General features: G+C 42.5%; 1 protein-coding gene across 1 annotated transcript; it reads right to left on the bottom strand.

Annotated features, from left to right (window-relative positions):
• Window positions 1-332: 332 nt before the first annotated feature.
• Window positions 333-20,389, bottom strand: LOC130389560 (protein-methionine sulfoxide oxidase mical3a-like). Its single transcript, XM_056599390.1, is given in 15 exon segments — window positions 333-436; window positions 813-1,008; window positions 2,074-2,221; window positions 2,873-2,966; window positions 3,213-3,263; window positions 3,265-3,340; window positions 5,161-5,276; window positions 6,035-6,292; window positions 7,327-7,427; window positions 7,790-7,945; window positions 8,306-8,407; window positions 8,750-8,866; window positions 9,616-9,823; window positions 10,332-10,768; window positions 19,842-20,389. Coding segments are annotated over 14 exon segments (1,920 nt in total). The 5' UTR covers window positions 10,614-10,768; window positions 19,842-20,389; the 3' UTR covers window positions 333-421.
• Window positions 20,390-21,579: the final 1,190 nt, after the last annotated feature.

Genomic DNA, 21,579 nt, shown 5'->3' with positions numbered 1-21,579 from the left:
CGTCAGGCCCCGTCCTCACCTGATCCTCCTGGGAGGGGGGGGAGGAAAACCGTTGGGAATCGGAAGGTGTCGGCTAGACTTACTTTATGCGCGCTCACTGGAACGGAATAACTAAGCCGTGTCCACTTACGTCTTCAGAATTCCCCGCCTGGATGGTTTTTCTCCTCTTCCCCAAACCGTCCGTTTCCTTCTCCTTTTTGTCCTGTGGTGGACATGCGAGAGGATATTTTTAGTGAGTTGGTTACTTAAATTGCAGCCACGGTGGTTAGTGGATGACTCAGTGTTCCTAAACGGGGGCTGATGCGAGGTCTCCTGACCTTGGGGTTGCGTTTCCTGGAGATGGCGATGCTCTGGCCAAGCTTGCTGAGGAAGGAGATGGGCGACTTGGTGCTCGCGATCAACGCCGTCTTGTCCTCTGGACTCAGGTTGGGGTTATCTGGAATAACGTACAGGAATGGGCACGAGTACTTCAATGATGACGGAAATACAGGAATTTCAGTTCAAGAAGGACCTAACTCTAAATAAAAAATATACATACGTTCTACAAACTAAAATGACTTCCATGAAAACTATTTTTTTTGTTTAATTAGTATCTGAATCATATTCTTTATTCTATAGAAGAGGTAGTCTTATAAGTGACGTTTCTGTCCTACTCCTCGTCTTGCAACCCCATGGTTAATTAATTATATTCTTTCATTCTCTCAATTGAAAAGCACATACACTTAATTAAATAAAGACCCACATGACAAATACCATTAAAGGGGCCATGGCTATGAAACCAAATCGAGCCTGCTGCACCGACGCAAACTCACCTCCGGGTGGCACTGTGTCCTTAACATCTCGTAGAACTGGCTGATGTACATGACCATGGAGAGCTTATCGGGCTCTGCCACGGAGGTCATCTCCTTGCCCGTCATGCAGGGGGATATGCCAAACTCCCGCTCTGCCACGTCGAACGCCAACTGATTGTTCCTCTCCTGGTTCCGCTCATCTAACGAGTCGTATTCCCTGAGGCCAAGGAAAGAAAAACAAACAAGGGAACAAGAGGAGAAAAATATATTTAATCAGAGAAGGGGGCTAGTTTCTCTAGGCAAGAATTTGAACAAGCGAACACATCATGTCAAACAAATGACATGTATTCTTTTGATTGTTCTATGCTCAACTAATATTTTGGTGACAATTATATTACTGATGCTATAAACATCACAACAGACGATGTGCATTGCATTTGTAGCAGAGACGTGTATTCAGAGCAGTTTGTTCAACATGAAATGTATACTATAATTATCTCTCACACACACACACACACACACACACACACACACACACACACACACACACACACACACACACACACACACACACACACACACACCACACACAACACACACACACACACACACACACACACACACACACACAATGGACCACTTAGCAGACATGCTGATGCTGAGCTTGTGTTACAAAAAGACAGGCAATCCAAACTAATTAGAATGACATACTAAAGTCTACAATGCCAATGCATTAGTGTTTTGCATTACACCGCCCCCAAGGGAATACCCCATACTTATAGTCCATCTTCCAGAATAAGTGTATCAGTACCAGCGAGCGTAATTTCCTTACAGAGGTCTGGCCAGACTGACAAATGTGCCCCGGTCATTTGAACTATAAAAGCCAGTAAACCAGAACTCCCCATAAACGTTGCATGGTTGAATAAGGTCAAAGTAGACATGAACATTATTCGATTATAAAAAGGTAATCACCGGGTTGACCCATGGCAACGGCAATAACACACAGCGGGCCATTCAGATGGCAAATGCGTTTGTAGCAGGTTACACTGATATGAAGTACAGCCCCGGTGTTAGACATCCCACGAAACCGGTCATAAACACAGCAGCGGGCAGCGGTAGTCATGGAATTCCATGGCTCACAAACATTTCAAACTGTGAAGTCACCTGGTAATATGTAGCTCAGTCTCTAAGGGTTTGAAGCACATGTTTGAAAGATGGCCGCATCCCTACCCATTGTGACACACATTTGTGTTGAGCGTGTGAGTGTTTTCCATATACTCACATGAGATCCGGTCTGTAACGGTGTATGAGGGCGCACAGGGCCAGCCCACTCTTCCAGGACGTGGTGAGGTCCGTAACATTGACGTTTTTATAGCCCTCTGTCTGCCTCTGGCACCAGTTGAGAAGCTTACTGGATCGAGCGATGGATTCTGGGTACAGGAAACGAACAAAAGGGCAAACATGTTTTAAATACAGCTAGATAGGACTGGGATTCACAAATGCATCATGGGAATGCGTCGGGCAAAAGTAAGTGTGTGTGGGTGTGTGTATGCGTGTGCGTATGCGTGTGTGAACCATGGGGTAAAATGCATGTATATAGGATTTTAGTGTTTACCCTCACAACACTGAAATGGAACTGATGGAACAGAAAAACATTCCAGACAGGTTAAGAGTCAAAGAGTCAATCCTCTATCCAGGCCAAACAAGAAGTTCAAACGACAAGTCAGTGCATCAAAAAAACAAACAATCCAATCCACAGACAAACACATCAAGTTGTTCCTCGAGTTCCATATGCTTTGTTACATCAATGAGGACAAATCATCTGGGACTGAACATAAGTTAGTGGAATCACACCCAGATAAACACGCCATGCGTTTGTGCTTCATGTTACCTCGCAACCGCTTGTCATACCGGTAATATTCTAAAATATTAAAAAACAGTTCATTGTCACATTTCGGAATTTCCAAAAAAATTAATTAAAACGCTACATTATAATTGAACCTCTAAATATTATTCAAGATTCACACCATTGAAATCAACTATGAGCTGCTGTCCATCTTTAACACATAATTGTTACGCACCGTTCCTGGTCAATTTGGACGACGCAGAGTTGATCACGTTCTCAATCTCAATGCGCATTTCTCTGGACTCCCCGTTGTCAATGAGGTGGCGGACCTGCAGAGGTGAATCACACACACACACACAGCTTAGTATGAAAACATGCATCTCTTCCATGCAAAGGTTGGAAATAATCTCAAACATTCACATTTACAGCGGCTGTCATATTCAATGTTCACAATTAAATAGATTATTGATTCCAATCTTTGAAACTAAATCCAAATAATTCATAAAAGAAGATAAACAGACAGGCGTCTGAACTAAATAATGGATAATGGGATGTGTGGGGCCCTCCGGTGCTACCTGGTTTGGCCTGAGGAAGTTGAGGCTGACGTTGGGGTAGCGCGTGGTGGGGGTCCACACTGTAACGACTGAAGTTCTTACTGACGTTCTCCGGTGTGGTCTGCGGCAGCAGGCGGTAAATACTCTCCCTGTGGTCCAAAACGAAACAAATCATGTACTCCACCTACAGCTGAACAGAGCTTTGCTAAGTTGAAGTTCGCTGGAGGCAAAACAAAGCAAAACAGAGCATGTACGAATAACAGGCTTCATCGACTCTCCAAACTAGGTCATCTTGCTGTGGTGTGGCGAGCCAGAATAGAGTTTGTCTGTTGTAGGCATGGATACGGGACTACAGTTTGCATTGTTTCACTCATGAGAAATCGGGGAACCAGGGGTTAACAGGTGATTGATCTGGTATTATTATAAAATATAACAACAATATTGTTACATCATTTATGGGATTTTTTGCTCTATTAACAATGGGCATAGCTCTATAGAGATAGCAGTGTTTCGCATATTACGTTAGTTCTACAGCGGTCTCAAATAATTGTACCGTTTTACTTTTGAGATTGAAGTCCAGCTCCTAAAATGGTAATGTACCATACTAGGGTACAATACCTTCCCGTTGCCATTTTAAGTGTTTATTTTATGAGGTGAGGATGTCAGATTCTGAGAGCAGAGCTCTTAAATGATGGTGGCAGATTTGAGGTTGAGCCAAGACCTAACCTTGGCATCCTAACCTGGTTAAGCAGTAAAAATAAACTCTATATAACTGGTAGGAGAGAAGATTATATAATAAGGAAAATAGTTTCAATGCTGGACATATTCAGCCAAACGACCCATTAATAAAACTTAATTTCCGGTGTTTGCTAAGCATTCAGGGTAGGGCTGGACCCTAAAAAGTTAACCAGTTACAGGTACATTCTCACAGTCCAACAATCTCAGTTTTTTTAAATGCCTTGCAATAATGGAATCGAACAGGATATAGAGGCTTAACCTATAGCAAAGTCACAACAGTTATCATGGAAAAGAGAAAGTAATTACTACAAGCCAACAAATTCAATAATACGCATTTCATGCGAGACCTAATGAAACCAACATATAGAAAACCAAACCTGGACTAACCTAGTCTTGTTTTGAACACAGTTTACTGTATGAAACTAGGGTTGCTATCTTTCTCACTATAAAATAATGGACAGGAGGTAGCGTCCTAGTGGTTACTCTTGTTATGTGGATATACACTGTACATATTTGCAGGTTTATGCATATTTGCACATGCCCACACACAACCTCAGAAATAACTGATGTTGTGAATATTTGTTAAAAATCCATCCGTTATATTTTATTTTGGTTCTCTTTTAATATTAAAGTGGACTCAGCCATATGGCTCTGTCGTTTACGTCAAATCAACCAAGTCCCTTAAGACAGTTACCGTAATGGCGTATAAGCTGGAAAATCGTCAAATGAGTGACCTGTTGACTATGATTCGGGTACAGCCCTAGTTAAGGGATTAGTCTACCTCCACTCTCAGCCATGCTAACAAAAGAACGTTATTGTTTACTTTCAGAAAGGGGCTCCATTGGTGCCGCCTACAACTGGGTTCCAAATGGATGTAAACCTACAACTACGGAGGAGGAGATAACCCAGAGGTTGAGGCTCATGGTAAATCATATACAGATGGGATTGTGGTGATGGTGGTGGGTGGGGGGGGGGGGGCTGTAAGACAGAGCTGAGTATACCACGATGCACTCAAGAAAGCCTCTGATCTCATTAGCAGCAAAGAAGGAGTGTCCTGACGCCACAGACCTAATAGAGACATACTTCCTCTTAAAGTACTTTAAGTGTGTTGTGGCGGTTGCGTGTGTGCGTGCGTCTCTTGTTATAAGATGGAAGGAACATGGGGAGGGGAGGAGGAGGAGAAGGAAGAGGCCTTGAGTTTGCATTATGAGTCGATCCACTCTCCCCTCACCTTTCGGCCAACACCTCCAAGGGGCTGTTTCCCTGAGCCCAGCTTCGCACCATCCAGGCTGAGTCGATGCCAGCGAGGAACCCTCGGGCAATGCCCGTCCCCATCGGCCAGAAAGGCTGCGGGAACACAAGAAGAAAGAAAGGGAACTCAATTACTTTTCAACCAGCAAACACTGACACAGAGCAGTCCAAACAAAGAGTCACCTTGGGAGAAGCGGCTTCTCTTGTTTTACGATTAACGCCAATTTAGCTATGGAGCCGAGACGTGGATTCAGATTTTGCAGAACCAGCAGATACACAGAACAGTGTATTCAGATCATGCAGAACCAGCGGATACACTCATAATGTATTCAGATGCATGCACTCACAGTGCATGCAGAAGGTGAGCATAAGGCTCCCACACTATGCAGAGAACGTACGCACTGAAGTCGCGGTGCAGTAAGACAACAGCGTCTCGCAGTACCGCAAGTTCAGTGGCGGTACCATAAGAAGAAAGCGTCCAACGTCTGACATATGTAGCGGGGGTTCACTCTGCGTTCTGTATTCTTCGTGAAGACACTACGACGACCGGGTAACTAATGGCGTATTTTCCCCAGCCTGCATCTTCTCATTCAAAGTCTTCTCATTCAAAGTCTTCTCATTCAAAGTCGGGGAACAGAGAGAGCGCAAACTAAGGCATTGCCGAACTTGCGTTAGTTTGTCCACTCTGCTCCTTCAAAATAAGAGACCTCTGGATATCTAGTAATGTAACCCAAAACAAGAGTCTCTGCTTGCAATCTAGCGCAACAACATCACACTGGTACACATACATCATTCCTTTATTCAGCCTTCCGAACCCCTCCCATTCCCAACACGGCGAGCGTCATTCCGCTCACCTCCAGCAGGCTGTCCCCCACCAGCGCCACCAGCAGTTTGTGGCCGTGGCGCTGCCGGACCAGCGCGGCGTTCTCCGAGGCGTACATGCACGTGAAGTCAAACATGGCCACGTCGGGCAGGCCATAGTGGTTGATGGCAAAGTCGAGCGCGGGCAGCTGCCGATTGGTTGAGAAGTCGGCGGCCTCGCAGGCGTAGGAGAGCAGGGCGGCCTGGTCCACGTTGGCCCGGGACAGCAGCATCTCCGTGTCCGCGTAGTCCTGGAGGCACGAGAAAATGCGGAATGATGACTTAGGAGGAAGATGAATGGTGAGAAAGTTTGCATTTTCGTTCACAAAGGGGACCCCTCGAGGATTCTGTTCTCGAGCGTCCAACGAATCCTCGAAACTTGTAATTTATTCCGTAGTCAGCAGTGTGGATTAGGAAAACATACATTGCTTGTTTCAAAGTTCAAAAATGTCAAGCACATTCTTAAAGTGCTACTCATGAAAAAGTGATGGCGTGGTTATTCCGACTTCCCCATCGGTCCCTGGGCTGCGATGTGGGAATGAGACCGGGGTGGTGGTGGGTCTGTGGGCGGAGGGATGGGGGAACTCTGAATGAACACTGACACATTGCCTGAGGGACCGAGGAGTTACCGCCTATCCGGGTACCAGTACGTTCCAACACGTCTGCTTCCCTGACCCGACCCATTCCAACGGAAAACTTTAAACTGGTGTAAAAAAAGAAAGCTAAAATAAATCTGTATAAAGTTTAAGTTCGTCAAGGGATGTTGAAAAACCTTTAGAATAGTTTAGCATTGCTAGGTCCTGACCTTCCAGATGGAATGACAGACAGAGACACAAAGTCACCCATGGCTTAACCCTGGGCTCCAGACAAGCTAACTTCGGAGATAATTGAGTGCCGGTTAAGTGGTGCTTTAGCAACTATTTCTTTCTCTAACCATTTAGAAATCCCCCAAAGATGTAATTTCAAATTGGGCAGCGCACAGGAGGAAAGTCATTTTGTTTAAACCCCCTCAAGAACAAAGTGTCACTTAAAAAACAGCAGTGAACTGTGTGACCTTTAAAAATAAGGAAAGCCTTAAGATATAAATGCACCAACAGAAAATCCAACAGAGTAAAGTGGGCAGACGAAGGACATGAACACTGACTAAATTATGCTTTACTTGGCAGTTGGTGTTCATTGTTCAACACAGACCTTGTCTGACTCTATCACATTATCCCTCAAGAGGAAATAAAAACAACCGCATGAAAAGTCTCAGCCTAGGAAAAGCCAGTCATGGATCACCCACATGCAGGATGACTCCTTTCTCCAGGAGGCTCTGCTTCTTGGCCGTCATCACAAAGTAGTGTGTGTCGTCCTTGTAGTAGACGATGTTTTCCAGGTCAACCCCTTGAGGAGGAACGAAAGAGAGAGAGAGAGTTAAGCATTGTTACCATCATGCTCAAAAACCAATTCACCCTTTGTTCCCATTGGCTCTCGCAGACTGCTGTGTGACTGCCAACTGTAAATGCCATCATTAGTTGACAACAGCGGCAATTACATGGACTAGAGCTCACACAACAAAGGCCTGGGGACACATGCAACGTCAGCAGTGAACTCCAATGGGAGAGCTGCCATCCAACTATTTAATTGGAGGGTTAATGCCGATTCTTCTACTTCTTCTACAGCTAAAGTCGTCCATGTAACTGGTGGGAATATGTTGACAAAAGGGATCTGAGTTATGGGTGTTTCTGGCGCTGAGCTGGGCGGACCTGTGGCTTCTCGGAGGTCCTGGAAGAACTTTTGGTTGAAGATGAACGCCACGCCGCTGATCTCCTCCACGCTGGCCTCTGCCGTCGTGTGCCTGTTGATGAAGTTTGCCGTGATGGCGATGGCCAGCTTTCCCCGAAACTCCTTGCGTGCGAATCCTAGGAGGGGAAATGAGGCGGAAGGAAGGAGGCAGAGAGGAGGACTTCAAACGTTGAGAATCAGGAAGGTAAGGTTGTACGATTAATAAACAGCAGTAGGGGTGTAAGAAGATGAGGTTATATTATTTAAATTGTAAACCTAAGACAAGTTTCCTTTTACAAGTTTACTGAATTGAGAATAGATTTTGAATCCCATCGTGACCCCCAATAATTTGAATGGCATCTAGAACCATGAGATACCAAAAAGCTCTCACCCCTAGAAAGAAGTTCAAGTAATTGTTTTTCGAAGAACAGGAAAGGGGGAGCGAGAACAATACGACGATGCCAAGCAGACACGCACACACACGCACACCGACTTGCCTGCCAGGGTGTTTCTCCTTCCATCGGCCCCGATGATGACATCAAACTCCAGCTCGTTGACGGGGTGTGTCCTGGGGTTAATCTCAGCCCGCCAGCCTATCTCTGAGATCACAGCAGGCCATGTGTCATCAGTCAGAAATGAGTCAACCATGTGTCAAGTGTTAAACACAGGTTTTTCTTGACATCAATTTATGTCAACGCATGCTGAAGCAATGTGTACTGGAGACTTTCTTCATATGGTGATACACCAACCAACTAGTTCTTGACTAATCGTCAGAGCCTTTAAGTTCTTCCTCCCTTGTTTTGGTGTTGTGTGGTTTTATTACCCTCGGGATTAGGGGTTGTCATTAAACGCTGGTTTATAAATCCCTTTAAGAAAGGAACTGCGATTAAGAAGAGTCACCCAGCTAAAAGGGCATGTCGTCATCTGGAAGCGTGGCTTACTTTCGCTCTCCTGGTCCTCGGGGGGCTCGATCAGCCCCTTGAACTCCACGTTGACGTGGATCTCGATGCCCACCAGCAGAGCCACCTTGAGCAGCATGAGTTGGAGTTGACGGATACCTGCAGCGCAACGAGAGGAGGCCCGAACACGGGACTGATGTCAGTAACACAACGACCGTGAAACAACATTATCCACCCAATCATCATAATCCCCCTACAAACAGAATGCAGCCGTCTTTGGTTTTCGTCTTCAAGCAAACGGGATATTGCATTACTATGTTATCCAAATATTTGTAGCAGACGCACAAATTGTATGTAGTCTAGTGGTTAGGGTTCTCAGAGGAATGGTGGTGTGTTTGAATACACCAATGTCCACAGTCTGCCTGAAATGCAATGACGTCTCTGTAAATTCATTTGAATTATAATAGGAGATAACATTAGTTCAAAAGCAAAACATATGTGATGACGTGTTAAGGAAAGGGGGCTTGAGACACACTTATGGGGCCGTGGGGGTAAAAGAGACCAAAAGATTGGGAAACACTTAAAAGGTGACATATTATACCACCAGGTGTGAGTGTGATTAGCCATTTTGAACATCTGCCTCTTCTGACATCATAGGTGGGCGTGTCCACCTAGATGCATGACAGTTAGACAAGCAACGTTGCTACGGTCCACTGGGGACGCTGGTAGACTGACCTATCCAACATACTCCTAGGTAGACACACCCACTTGCGATATCAGAAAAGGCCGATTTTCAAAACGGCTTGTAACGGCAAATCCTACTCACACCTGGTGGTATAATATGTCCCCTTTAAACACTAAATGACTGAATATATATTTATTCAGTACAGAAAGCGACGTCCACTCACTGATATGATCGATAGCGCCAGCGCAGAACTTCCCGTAGAACTTCTTGGCCCCCAGGCCCCGGAGGTCCTGGATGGTGAAGGGCCAGAGATGGAGCACGTTGTTCCTGGAGAAGATGTCTCTCTTCTCCAGCAGCACTACCTTGGCCCCCAGGAACCCCAGCTCTATGGCCGTACGCAGGCCGCAGGGCCCCGCACCGATGATCAGACACTAGGGGACGTATGGGGAAGAAGATGATGAGGATGAGGATGATGATGATGATGAAACGTATTCAAACGATTTTTAGGTAACATGAGACGAGTTGTGTTCGTTGTCTTCTCGGTCACCAGTCGTATTCAGAGTCACAGAACATGACTAATTCAGTATTTACTAGGGGTGTGACGATACACTCAGTAAATAGTGTATCGTCACACTGGGTTAGGGTGACGAGACACGATATTCGGTTCACGAGAACGAGAAGAGACGAGAAAAAAAAAAAAAAGAAAAAAAAAAGAAAAAAGAAAAAAAGGAAAATAACTATTAGTTACTATTAGTAACTAATAGTTAATTTTTCGTGTATGGATCGTCCTTAGTTACTAAGGACGATCCATCGTCCTTAGTAACTTGTTTGTGACTCTAAACAAAACACGGTGAACTTTATACGCCGACTTTGAAAAGGGTGCTTGTCAAAAAGACGATCCTAAATCCCCTTCCTAACCATATGGGACGGGAGGCCTACCTTAGAGTTGGCGCACGCTCTGCCCTTCTTGTACTCCTTCTGGCCGGCCCTCTTGTCCAGCTTGGCCCAGAGCGCCTTGGCCTTCCAGTAGTTGAGCTTGGACTTGAGCTTGTGGTAGAAGACCCGGGAGTCTGTGGGCTGGAGCTCCAGGTGGTCACACAGCTCCTGGAAGGCCTTCAGCGTGCCCTTGCATGTGCTGGCCTGGACGAAGTTGTCGAACAGCGTGTGCGAGCGGATCACCTTGACCCCGCCCCCCGCCGCCGCCGCGCCCACGTCCCCCATGGTCCAGACTCACACCCGCAGGGCGATGAGGGCCCTGAAACCCCCCCCCCTGGCAGGGGTCTCTGGATCCAGCACCGGCCCTCACACCGGCCCTGACGCCGCCTCTCCGACGATGGGGGAGGATCGTCTAACTGCCAGCCTCAAGCCGCTTCCACCTGGAGGAGGAGAGAGAAAGGAAGGTTAAGTAACGTTGCGTAACTGGAAGGTGAATCAGTTCTGGAGAGTGGTTTCATTATTTTCGATGAGAGCAAATAATAGAACAGTATCTGAAGGCAGTTCTGTCAGTGAAGTTTACCTCCAAATGTGTCAATGTTAGTTTCGAGGCCTACTAGCAGTAGTTACATGATCAAACATGTTAGCCGGAGCCACAAAGGAAACACAAAACCGGTAAACCACTTAAACAGTGAAACCAATAAAGAGCTTCCGTATTGCTGTGTGCTGGAATACAAAACATTTCTCTTCAAAAAGGTTGATTTGATCCTACAGAAGAACACAACTTTAACCTGAATAATTACCACCAGATTATTCTGGTCTCCACAACCCCAGCAAAATGAGGTAAACCAGGAGACAGGTATTTCATGATAGAAGATAGGTCATTCAAGGTTTGTTATCTTGTAGGGCTCATTACAGAGATTCCTTGGAGTTCATGTAACCTTTGCAACTCCTTATCTGTCTAGGAATGGTGCTGCTGGACTCAGGAAGCGACAGGACTACACCGGGCTCAACAGGAAGCACCAGTATGTACCCGAATGAATCCCAGTGGCACGCAATTACTCTGGACTCCAGGGTCATTTTATCTAAAACTGTTGTGGGTCAAAAGATTAGAATGGAGGCAAAGTTAAAACCATTGCAGAAGATACATGGTGGAGAAATCTTCTAATTAACTATTATCCATCTCATTTAAAACTATTTTGTTTGTATTTTGTCAAGTTAAAACCATTGCAGAAGATGTTTGTATTTTGTCAAGTTAAAACCATTGCAGAAGATACATGGTGGAGATATCTTCTAATGAACCATTATCCATCTAATTTAAAACTATTTTGTATGTGTTCCCTGTGTTGTCATTGGCTGCATTGCAGAATTGATGGGTAGAATTGTGGTTGAAGCTTCAACTCAAGAAGAGGCAAAACGATAAAAACAGAAAATAAAGCCAGGGTGTTTTTTACTCGAAACGTGGACTACAGTTTTTATGAAAATAAATGCGGTCCACAAGAAACAAGCATTATTATTTGTACCGAAATAAGTCAGAGTTCATCCAAGTGGTTCAAATGTTGACTGCTCCAATAACATTAAGGTCCAGCTCCACAACTGTCTCTCCTGTGACTGGGAAGTCTATTGCTTTGCTAGTGGCCAGTGGCTATCAAAGGACAACCTCCAGCAAAGGCACTGGAATATGCTCCACGTACTTTTCTTACACAAGTCTTCCTGTGCTAAAATGACCCCAATGAAATAAAGATAGACACCCTTCTACTTTTACCTGACTGAAAACACTTGTCAAGCTGCTTACCCTGCAAGGGTTGGCAGCAGAAACGATTCTTAACTGGAAAGGGCAGCAATCCAGTACAGTATAATAGATAGTTGAGGACAACTAGAAGGTTGCAAACTTGCAACATAAATCATCGCATGACATCATGCAACCTTGTGCCACCAATTACTCAATGAATACAAATGAACTTTAACGTTGTTCTCGTCTTCTTGTAATGCTTGTCAATGTTATTTAGTTTGTGTCACAGCCTTAAGGGAACACGTAAAACAAATAGGTTCAGAACATGCAAGTACAGTGTGTGGTGCGTGGATGTTCCTGTAGGCTATGGTGAAAACTAGCTCAGGTCATGGAAACTCAAAGTCCCAGTTGCAGTATGATGAGAGAGATGCAGGTACAGGGGTCAGCTGCATCTCTCTTTCACATCCTGCCTTCCCCACTGCTGTGGAAATACCAGGCTAAGGGTTTGGCTTCACCTCAGTCAATGAGGCCCGATGAGAAAAATGTACTGGAAGAGCAGAGCGTGATCTAGCCCAGCCACAAACTTGTTCAATAACAATAAAAAAGAAAGGTTTCAGATCTCTTATTTTTTTATCTTACACAATTCAAACATCTCACAACATAATCTTCATTCTGTAGAATTATGATCAAGGATGTTTACATGAAGTCTGATAATACAATTAGAATTAACTAACCCTAACCCATATTAGTTAAGGTCGGCTAACAAAAGCAATAGAGTAAACAATCGAAAAGTAAGGATGTGCTTGTTCACAGAATTCTAAAACAGAAAAAACAAATACGTATAAATAATCCTGAATATAGCCGAATGCTAATCTCTTTAATACGATTTCATCAAACGAGTTTGAGTAAAGCTTTGCATTTCAACTAAATGCCATCTGAAAAGGCTATAGGATTTTCCCCACAAAAAATGTGTGCGTTTACATTCAGTCACATAAATCCCCCTATCTATTCTGCGCATGGTATAGGCATGGGATGTTTTGGGATGTTTTGGATTAAACGATTGCCATTCATCTTAAAAAAACAAAACACTGACAAATGTTTTTAGGTTTATCAAGCCAGGAACTGGTGGATAAAGGTTGCTTTGTGTTATAGAAATGGAGATACGATTACAACAAATCAAATAGCAATGCATTACATATTCATGGCGTGCTGAAATTGTGTGTTGATTCTGGCAAATATTCTATTTTGCAAATATTCTATTTGCCAGATCAACAAGTGATGCTAAACAAAACACTCATAATAATGTAGGAGGTTATGAGTCAACAATTTCTCAAAAGACTGTGCAAAGTAGCATTTCATACCTGGTTTACTACGTGAGTAGGACCCTAATATTAACATCATGGTCCTTATGCCCAATAAAGGCGATATCCGGATTCTTATTGAGAAATCATCATCATTTAGGGCCACGACAGAAGGCTACATCACTGGATGTAATAATTTAAAAATGTCACTCATTCTCGCAACTTCACCGGAGTCTCATTTCCTTGGTCGAGAAAAGAAAGGACGAAACTGAAGCCTGAGAAATGTGCTCAATTGTTTCGTTTCAACTCGCACAATATCAAGCCCTTGTTTTTTTATTACAAATTGTTATATGTTTAAAGATCACTACCAACTACCAGTCTGTGGTCAAGTCAAGACAGACATTACTTAATAAGGTAGGTTACTTAGAAGCCTTGAACTTCTCGTGTTATGTAATCTCCGAAAAGGTTAAACTGTAGATCTGCCACATGCTTTGATTAACTGCAGCAGCCCTAGTCTGCCTTACAGTCCTGCCAATTTGTTTTGATTCAACAGCATGGAAGTCTCAGACTGAATCAGAGAACCAGTGAATTAGGGAATTTCAGTGGCTCATGACGATCCATTGTAATTGATCCATTGAAAGCTTTTACACATAAACATTGTAAAACACGGTTGATTCAAATCTAGGCTACCTCAATTTGTAGGGTTACATGCTGGTGAAATATTATTTTCACAAAAAGACATTCAAACTTCTGCATCGAAACACATTCTCTGGTTATGCTCTTTTCAGTGAGTATTTACATTACATTGTTAAATTCTCTTTGAAGGACATCTGATAAGGCGGTAACAAAATATTGTTTGATCAATGAATGATAATTTAATACATTTTTAGCACTGCCAATGTTTTCCTAAGAAGGGAAAGGCAATCTTTACCTTTCGCTCAATAATTTTCAAACAACAGATTGGCAGAAAGTGAGATATAAATTGTTTCACATCATTATGGAAAGATTCTTCTGTCCAAAGTACAGAAAGAGTTCCAGTTATCATGGCACTGATTTGGCTACAACATGGGATTTTGTGATTTGCCTATGTCTCAATCATTTGCGTTGCTATCACACGAGAACCCTCAGCTGCATTGTATCTGCTGTGCCAATACATATTTTCTCAGGCTAGGCTACTCACAGCCGAGCTAACCACTGCAGAGACTGTGAGTGCAATCAATGATCAACGCCTACACAGAGCCAGCACAGTATCGTACGAGAATAAGTAAATGAAACAAGGAAGTAGGAACGAGTAGAACACAGCCTGACCAGGTGGCATATTAGCCCCGTATTGATATGCAAAAATATATACCCATCTGGTTTTATGTTACCCTTCTGTAGCAGAATAAAATAATGAACAGCATTTCCTTCAACGACCTCAGGTGATGACTGATTCACATTTTTTCCAACACATAGCAATCATGTTAGAGCATATCATTTTACTATGGTACACTTAGTGATACATGATGGACAGAATAGCAAACAGCCAGGCCAAAATGTACAACTTATCTCAATGCATACAATGGGAAAAACACACAATACATTCCAAGCTTTTGGCAACTACATCTTTTTCTTGGCAGCGATAGAAAACTCCAGTCAGACAATGTTTCAGCGGTCCTTGTCTACCTAGCTAGGCTATAATAATGACAAAAACACATTTTAGGGGCTTTCGCCAACAGCGACTTCAGATTTGGATTGTAATCAACGGGAAATCTAAAAACAGCTCAGCGGTGTGCAGACAATCAGAACCGAAATATTCTCAGAGCATTTCCAGTCACATAACTGAGGGATGGCTGTAGCAATAATAACAAATTAAACCCAAAATACAGATGTTTAATCTTGGAAAATGTAGTTATTGTATAATGGAAAAAATGTGTGTAATACTGCTGCACTTTAGAAGAGTTTTGCAATGCCGACATTGAAAATATTACAAATGAGGCTATAACTCTGCAAGAACAGAAAATGTAACAGTTGCAGCCAGGAGTACCCGCTATAATCCTGTGACACAAACTTTCACTAATCCTTGGTTGCGTGGGTGGGACGGGAGCAGCTCAGCTGGTAAACAAGTGGTGGACACTCAGACACAGCAAGGTCTGGGAACATCAAGAATAAAAGGCCTTTCAGAAAGGAAGCGTTGTGGGTCGAGCTTGTCGCTTGGTACAGAGCATAGACACTTAAACTGTGGCCTGGGCATGGCGTCATAGAGGGTGCACATGGTGCCTAGTTGCTGGTGGCCATGCCACAGAGGGAGGCTTTAGAGTGAATCACGACGCACAGCTCCCTCCAGTCTGCAAGTACACTGAAGCCCGAATCACACTTCTAAGTCAATCATGAATGCCAAGAACTGCTACTCAGAGAGCGTATACACACACACCCATAACTGTCAATGACTTCAAGAGCTTAGCAACGTTCTGCCCTTCGTGGCAAGACACGGCTGATTGGTCGAATCACGTGTAGTATTTTGTTTTCTTTTCAACAGCCAGACACTGTATTTTTAATTTATTACCATAGTAGACAAACTGCTTCTCAGCTGTATGTCATATCATGTCATTTGAATGATTTTGGAATATCTTTATCACATGGATATATTGCTATTTCAACATGAACATTTTGTAAATTTTCCAATGGAGCAGACTGTGTTGCATTTCTGTTTCCGGATTTACCGATTTGTTGATTTGTGGTTTGAAACGTTGCACAGCCTCCTTGTGTACAAACTTTAATATGATTTGGAAATTATAAGGCCGGAAGCTCTGCAAAGACCCACGTTGTGTCTCCGAGTCTGATCTCAGTTTTGCACTTTCTCGGGACCTGAAGAAAGACCCACAAAGTCTGACCTGTGACATCAGACTGGCTGCAGTGAAACAGCTACAGCTACCTAACACCATGTGTTCACCCTGCGTCAAACTAGACAGTAACCACTTTCTCACAAAACAAGGCATTTTGGGAGGGATGGGAATCACTAGTCTTATGTTCAATAATGTATTCATTCACTTTATAGTCAACCTGAGAGGGATCTTATTTCAGCATATTAATGAGGCTTTTATCTTTCTTTGAAAAAAGCCAACTAGGAAGCTACTGGTGGAAACTGGCAAAAGGCATGGCACTATACCCACTGAGCTCCTCTGTTTTCAAAGGGCTGACAGCCTATTAGCAGGCTAGTTCTTTGGGAATAAAGTATTCCCCGTCTGAGAAAAATGGCCCTAAGGTGTTGTAAACTAATACCAGGAGAGATGTAAAATATTTCCTATCAGCGGGGTAAAAACGTATCTGAAAGTGAAGCGACTTCAGACAGGTTGGTCTCACCACAATCCTGTGATGATGCCAATGTTGATGACATGTTTGTCATTTATAAAAGTAAGGGGAAAATGAGCAATAGATTAATGCAGTTTAGGATAGATTCAAATCAAGCAATAGAAAGGCCAAATAAGACAACCTGAATTGTAGCAATATATCAATAGAAAAATACTAATTATGCATCAGGATTGATTGACCGATAATTTTAACAAAGTAAGGTACCTGGCCTGTTAATGCGGCCCTAATCTTTTAATACAATAAGTATTTAATGTGCCATGGTGTTGGATTTGGATAACGTTTTAAAATGCCAAAAGTTAATCATATAGATTATGTGCTACTACTACTACTACTTCTAAAAATATGTATCGATAATAAACAAAAACAAATATTGCTTTTGCAGTTAATGCTCCATGGAGAGCATGGCAGAGCACAGCATGAGGCCGGGTTACTCACAATCTACTGTTCAAAGGTCAGCTGACTGGCTCAATGTAAACAGTCCAATTTGACTGGACTGAGGTATGCAGTTGTCACAGTGACCCACTGTGACACCATGAGGTAGAATTAACAGAGCAGCCGTATTACTGTAAGATCTTGGTTGGTACACATGCAATGGGTTGGCACAAGTAAGGACAACTTCAACCATGTAGTGAACCAGTCATTTCCATTTATAAGGCTAGTCTCATAAACCCGGTGTTGTCAATACAAAGAATAGTTTATTTTTTTTACAAAGATACTTGAGTATAATTTAGCTTAATATCTTTGAAAAAAAACAATTTAAAATGGTGCACATTGTATTTTCCTTTGAGGCAAATGATGTTGCACATCCTAAGAGGCTACATTTTTAGGCGTCATCTGGACATACCAAAGCGAGTCGGTTGGCTCAATAAGGTGAATTCCTTGCGGCACTCGACTGTTTCAAAGTATAAACTTTGAACGCTTAACTGCTCACCATAAGAATCAAATTACAGACATGTATCCTTTTTAGGCCACAGAGCACATTGGACCTGGTCTACTAAAATTATACTTGTCATCTTCATTGTTGTCACTTCTGATGAGTCATGAATGGGTTAGGCTTAGGGATAGTTGGAAAAGGAGTAGCATAATTTAATAACATTCAACCGCAGGGGCTGATTTCAAATAGCTTTCTTTCTTTCCTACCACCTTACCTGCTTCCTTTCACTTATGTGACCAAACATTGGAAAATCAACTTGTCATTGATCATGGAATCAATATAAGACAATATACACCCGTCAACTAGGGATTTATTGGCATATTTGAACTCATATTTAGGATGTGAGTGTGGTACAATATAACTGGCATTGATTCAATGTGTTCATGATAAAGCATAGACTGATGAAGCACATACTTGCATACATATTTTCAGGGGAATAAGCTATTACATTTGGCATATAAGCTCTGTCATAGCCACAATTAAAATGATTAAAATACAAACATGTATAATCTGGTTCTATCAATTCACCTTAGTGAATGTGAAGAACTTTGAGCGGATGCCAGGAAAACCTGTCTTAGAACTAGTATGATATAAAACCTGTATGTGATTTCTGTGGGTAACCAACGGTTTGTATAAGTTGTATAAGAAATTCTTCCTCTTCCTCTTCAATCCAATCTTCGAAAGCCAAGGACTATGGACCAGAAAGTACAACAGGTAGGACAGAGTCAGCACCAGTTTATCCTGAGAAAAACGTCACTCATTCGTTGGAATCGCTCTGTTTAATTGTCCCGTTATTGATGAGTCAGTCAGCAAGGACACTTACTATTCCACGTCCTCCTTTCCATATCCTATTCTCTCGGGAAGGAAACTGAGCTATGATAACAGAGGGAGCCACTAAGGGCTCAGCACTCCCAGCTAGCATCTGTCTTACTGCAGTCATTGACCTTCAGAGTCCATAGCATGAATAGTAGTATAGCATGAATGACGATTGGTAAATGTGAACAAGTGATGCTTGGGGGACTGCAGAAAACCAGGTAACATCACAATATATCTAAAAGCCCTGGTGCAGACACAAAAGGAAAATAGTTTTGTTCAGAGTGCCCATCAAGTCGAAACGTTATTGTTCCTTTTGACCTAAGGGTATTGTTGCCAAGTATTTGGTCCAATGTGGGTCAACTACAGTCAAAGGGCATTGTATTGCTGAGCATGCTACTAGGCAACACAAGGAACACAAGCATCTATAGAAGACAGCATGCCTAAATAACGTCTTACAAAAACAAAGTAACAAAGATGATACACTCCGTAGCTAACCAGTTATGTTTTTAAAAGTGTCACTAAATTTTTTGTTTTATTTTGTTTTCAGGGTGAGCTGCAGAACATACAGATCAACTTTGACAGCGTTCAGTGAAATGTTACACAAGCAAATGGTCAACGACTACATAACTCAGTGTTTGATATAGAAGCCGAAATAAGGGCATAACTAACTCCACTCGTGTCAGAAGACACTCCAAACTCTTGTTATTCCATATTAAAAAACACAGCATCTACATCTACAAGTAAACTTATTTTCACTAGGCAATAAAAATATTTACGTACAATGCATTTCAGCAGCAACGAGATATATGAATACATAAGGCTGCAAACCTAGTGCATATGTCAAATGAGCTGTAGAACTCTGAAGACATCGATGACAACACTAGAAGGGTTGTCCGAGAAAACTATTGCAGGTATTTTTTGTTTTGTTTTTTTCAATACACTGCAAGATGTCATGGTCAAATTGTTCCCAGTAGGAAGACTCTATGATGAACACTATGCACATCTTGAAACACAATTGCGATACGGGCAGAGCATGTAGACAACCTTAGCAATTTCGACTGATTATATCATTCAATTTAAAAATAGAAGATATCATAGTAGTGTGTCCGAGGACCTGCATTCATTCAAAGCACACACTGTGCTACAATCCACTGCATCTTACAGGCTCGTCATTCGATCTATATAACACAATGCGCATTGGAAGAACGGATTAGCAATAAAAATAAACTTTGTCTGTAGTTTAATCCATAACAGCTAGTTTAATGTCGAGAGCCTTACCTAACGAGAACCACCAAAGCGTGACATTCCAAAACGTGCAAAGGGTACAGACCCTAAACCAAATCAAAAACGAACCAACCGCGCTCAAGATCGTTATGTCTTACCTTTGAATCATGACATTAATACATCCACCGATCTCAATAGAAATTCCATTGCAGGTAAACAGGTTCACATATTATCCCGAATCTAACGTGTTATCTCGTCCTGTTCGAGAGTATTGCTAGTTTAGTCCTGCCAGGCCAGCCAGTCAGGGACTAGTAGGCGCAACTTGAAACTGACAGAGGGGATTCGGTCTGAACCATGTTGACTTACCGAGGGGGGGGGGGTTGCCAAATTTGAAAACAAGAAAACCGTTTTGACAACACAAAAGTCAAACGATTAATGTAACGTATATCAGAAGAGTAGTAAAGACAATATTTTAATATAATTTAGCTTTATATCCAGTACTTTTGAATACTTTCAGCAACGCGTAAATCTCGATTACCCGCTGCTACTTGGTGTGAGTCTGCATGTTCTAACAGTTTAATTCGATTGGTCGCTTCAAAGGTGACGTTTACTGGATGGGAGTCTGCTTCTGCTACCATTCGAAACATCAGCGTATACAATCATTCTTTATGGCTGAGCGACATAAAGTAAATGGTGTGGATAACATTATACCCCCCCGACCCCACTAATTGTATCTCCCTCCCTCTCACTCCCTCTTTACCAATGCAAACGTATGTACGAAATACTAATGATATTACCACTTTACCACCAACGACATCAACATCATCATAGTTATAAAATAGCGATGAGAAGATAAGATCTTCAACTATTCAGCCAAGAGGGGAAATTTGGTTTTAACGGTTAAGCAAAAATCTGTATAAAAACACAATAATTAATACAAATAGGAATATTTCTATTCAACAATTGTTTCTGAACAAGAACATTATGCATATTGTATTAAAGATGAATGAACAAATCAGCCATATTATATGTTTTTACTGTGTAGATCAATATATATTGAATATATATTTAATATTTTCGCCAATCCTGCATACCACAAATGTGAATATACAATCTTTGTAACTGAATTTTTTAGGTTGTCTTGTAAGTCTAGCATTCATCATCACCACCACCACCAACGTACAGGCACATAAACAACCCACACTTGAATATCAAAGCCACTGTTGTACCAAATGTACCAACCAACTTGTGCACCACAACAGCATTCGAAATGTGAAAACTTGAGATAACATTTAGATATTATTAGGTTCTTATCTGTTCCTAAGTGAGCATTTCAGACGTCTGTCAGCAGCATCTGTGTCGAGAGGGTGTTGCATGCAGGGGTTGTGTCGTTGCTAAGAGGAGCCCCTCGGCCCTCCGTCTTTCCCCGACCGTTATCAACCTACTGTGGTCTACAGACTCGGTGGTCCACCTCCTCCACTCACACTTCACAGCAGGCAGGCACTCTAGGGTCCCGTCACATCATGACAGAGAGAACAACACTGCTTCAGAGAGAACAGACACGTACTGTACACTACTACCGAGATGCATAAGAAACACACGCACACACACAGATGGGAATTCTTCAACATGCTACCGTGTCAACTTCCACTTTTCAACCACATTCTCTCTTTAGACTAGGGTTGTGTGTTCCTTTGAAACACCTAGTCTATCAATATAAAGAAAAGCATGTAAGCTTGTAATTATGTCTTTGAGTACACTGTTAATAAAGCAATTTAATGTCTGAATATATGTGTTTCAACATGTCCTTATGTGTGGCATTTAACTGCGAAACGAAAACAATTGCGTGTAAAAACCACTGCTTACTAACAGCTTACGTCATCATCATAATACCAT

The sequence above is a fragment of the Gadus chalcogrammus genome, chromosome 9 (genome assembly GCF_026213295.1).
Source record: "Gadus chalcogrammus isolate NIFS_2021 chromosome 9, NIFS_Gcha_1.0, whole genome shotgun sequence".
NCBI lineage: Eukaryota > Metazoa > Chordata > Actinopteri > Gadiformes > Gadidae > Gadus > Gadus chalcogrammus.
Note: the sequence above shows the minus strand (reverse complement) of the source record. Positions and strands in the feature narration are given on the sequence as shown.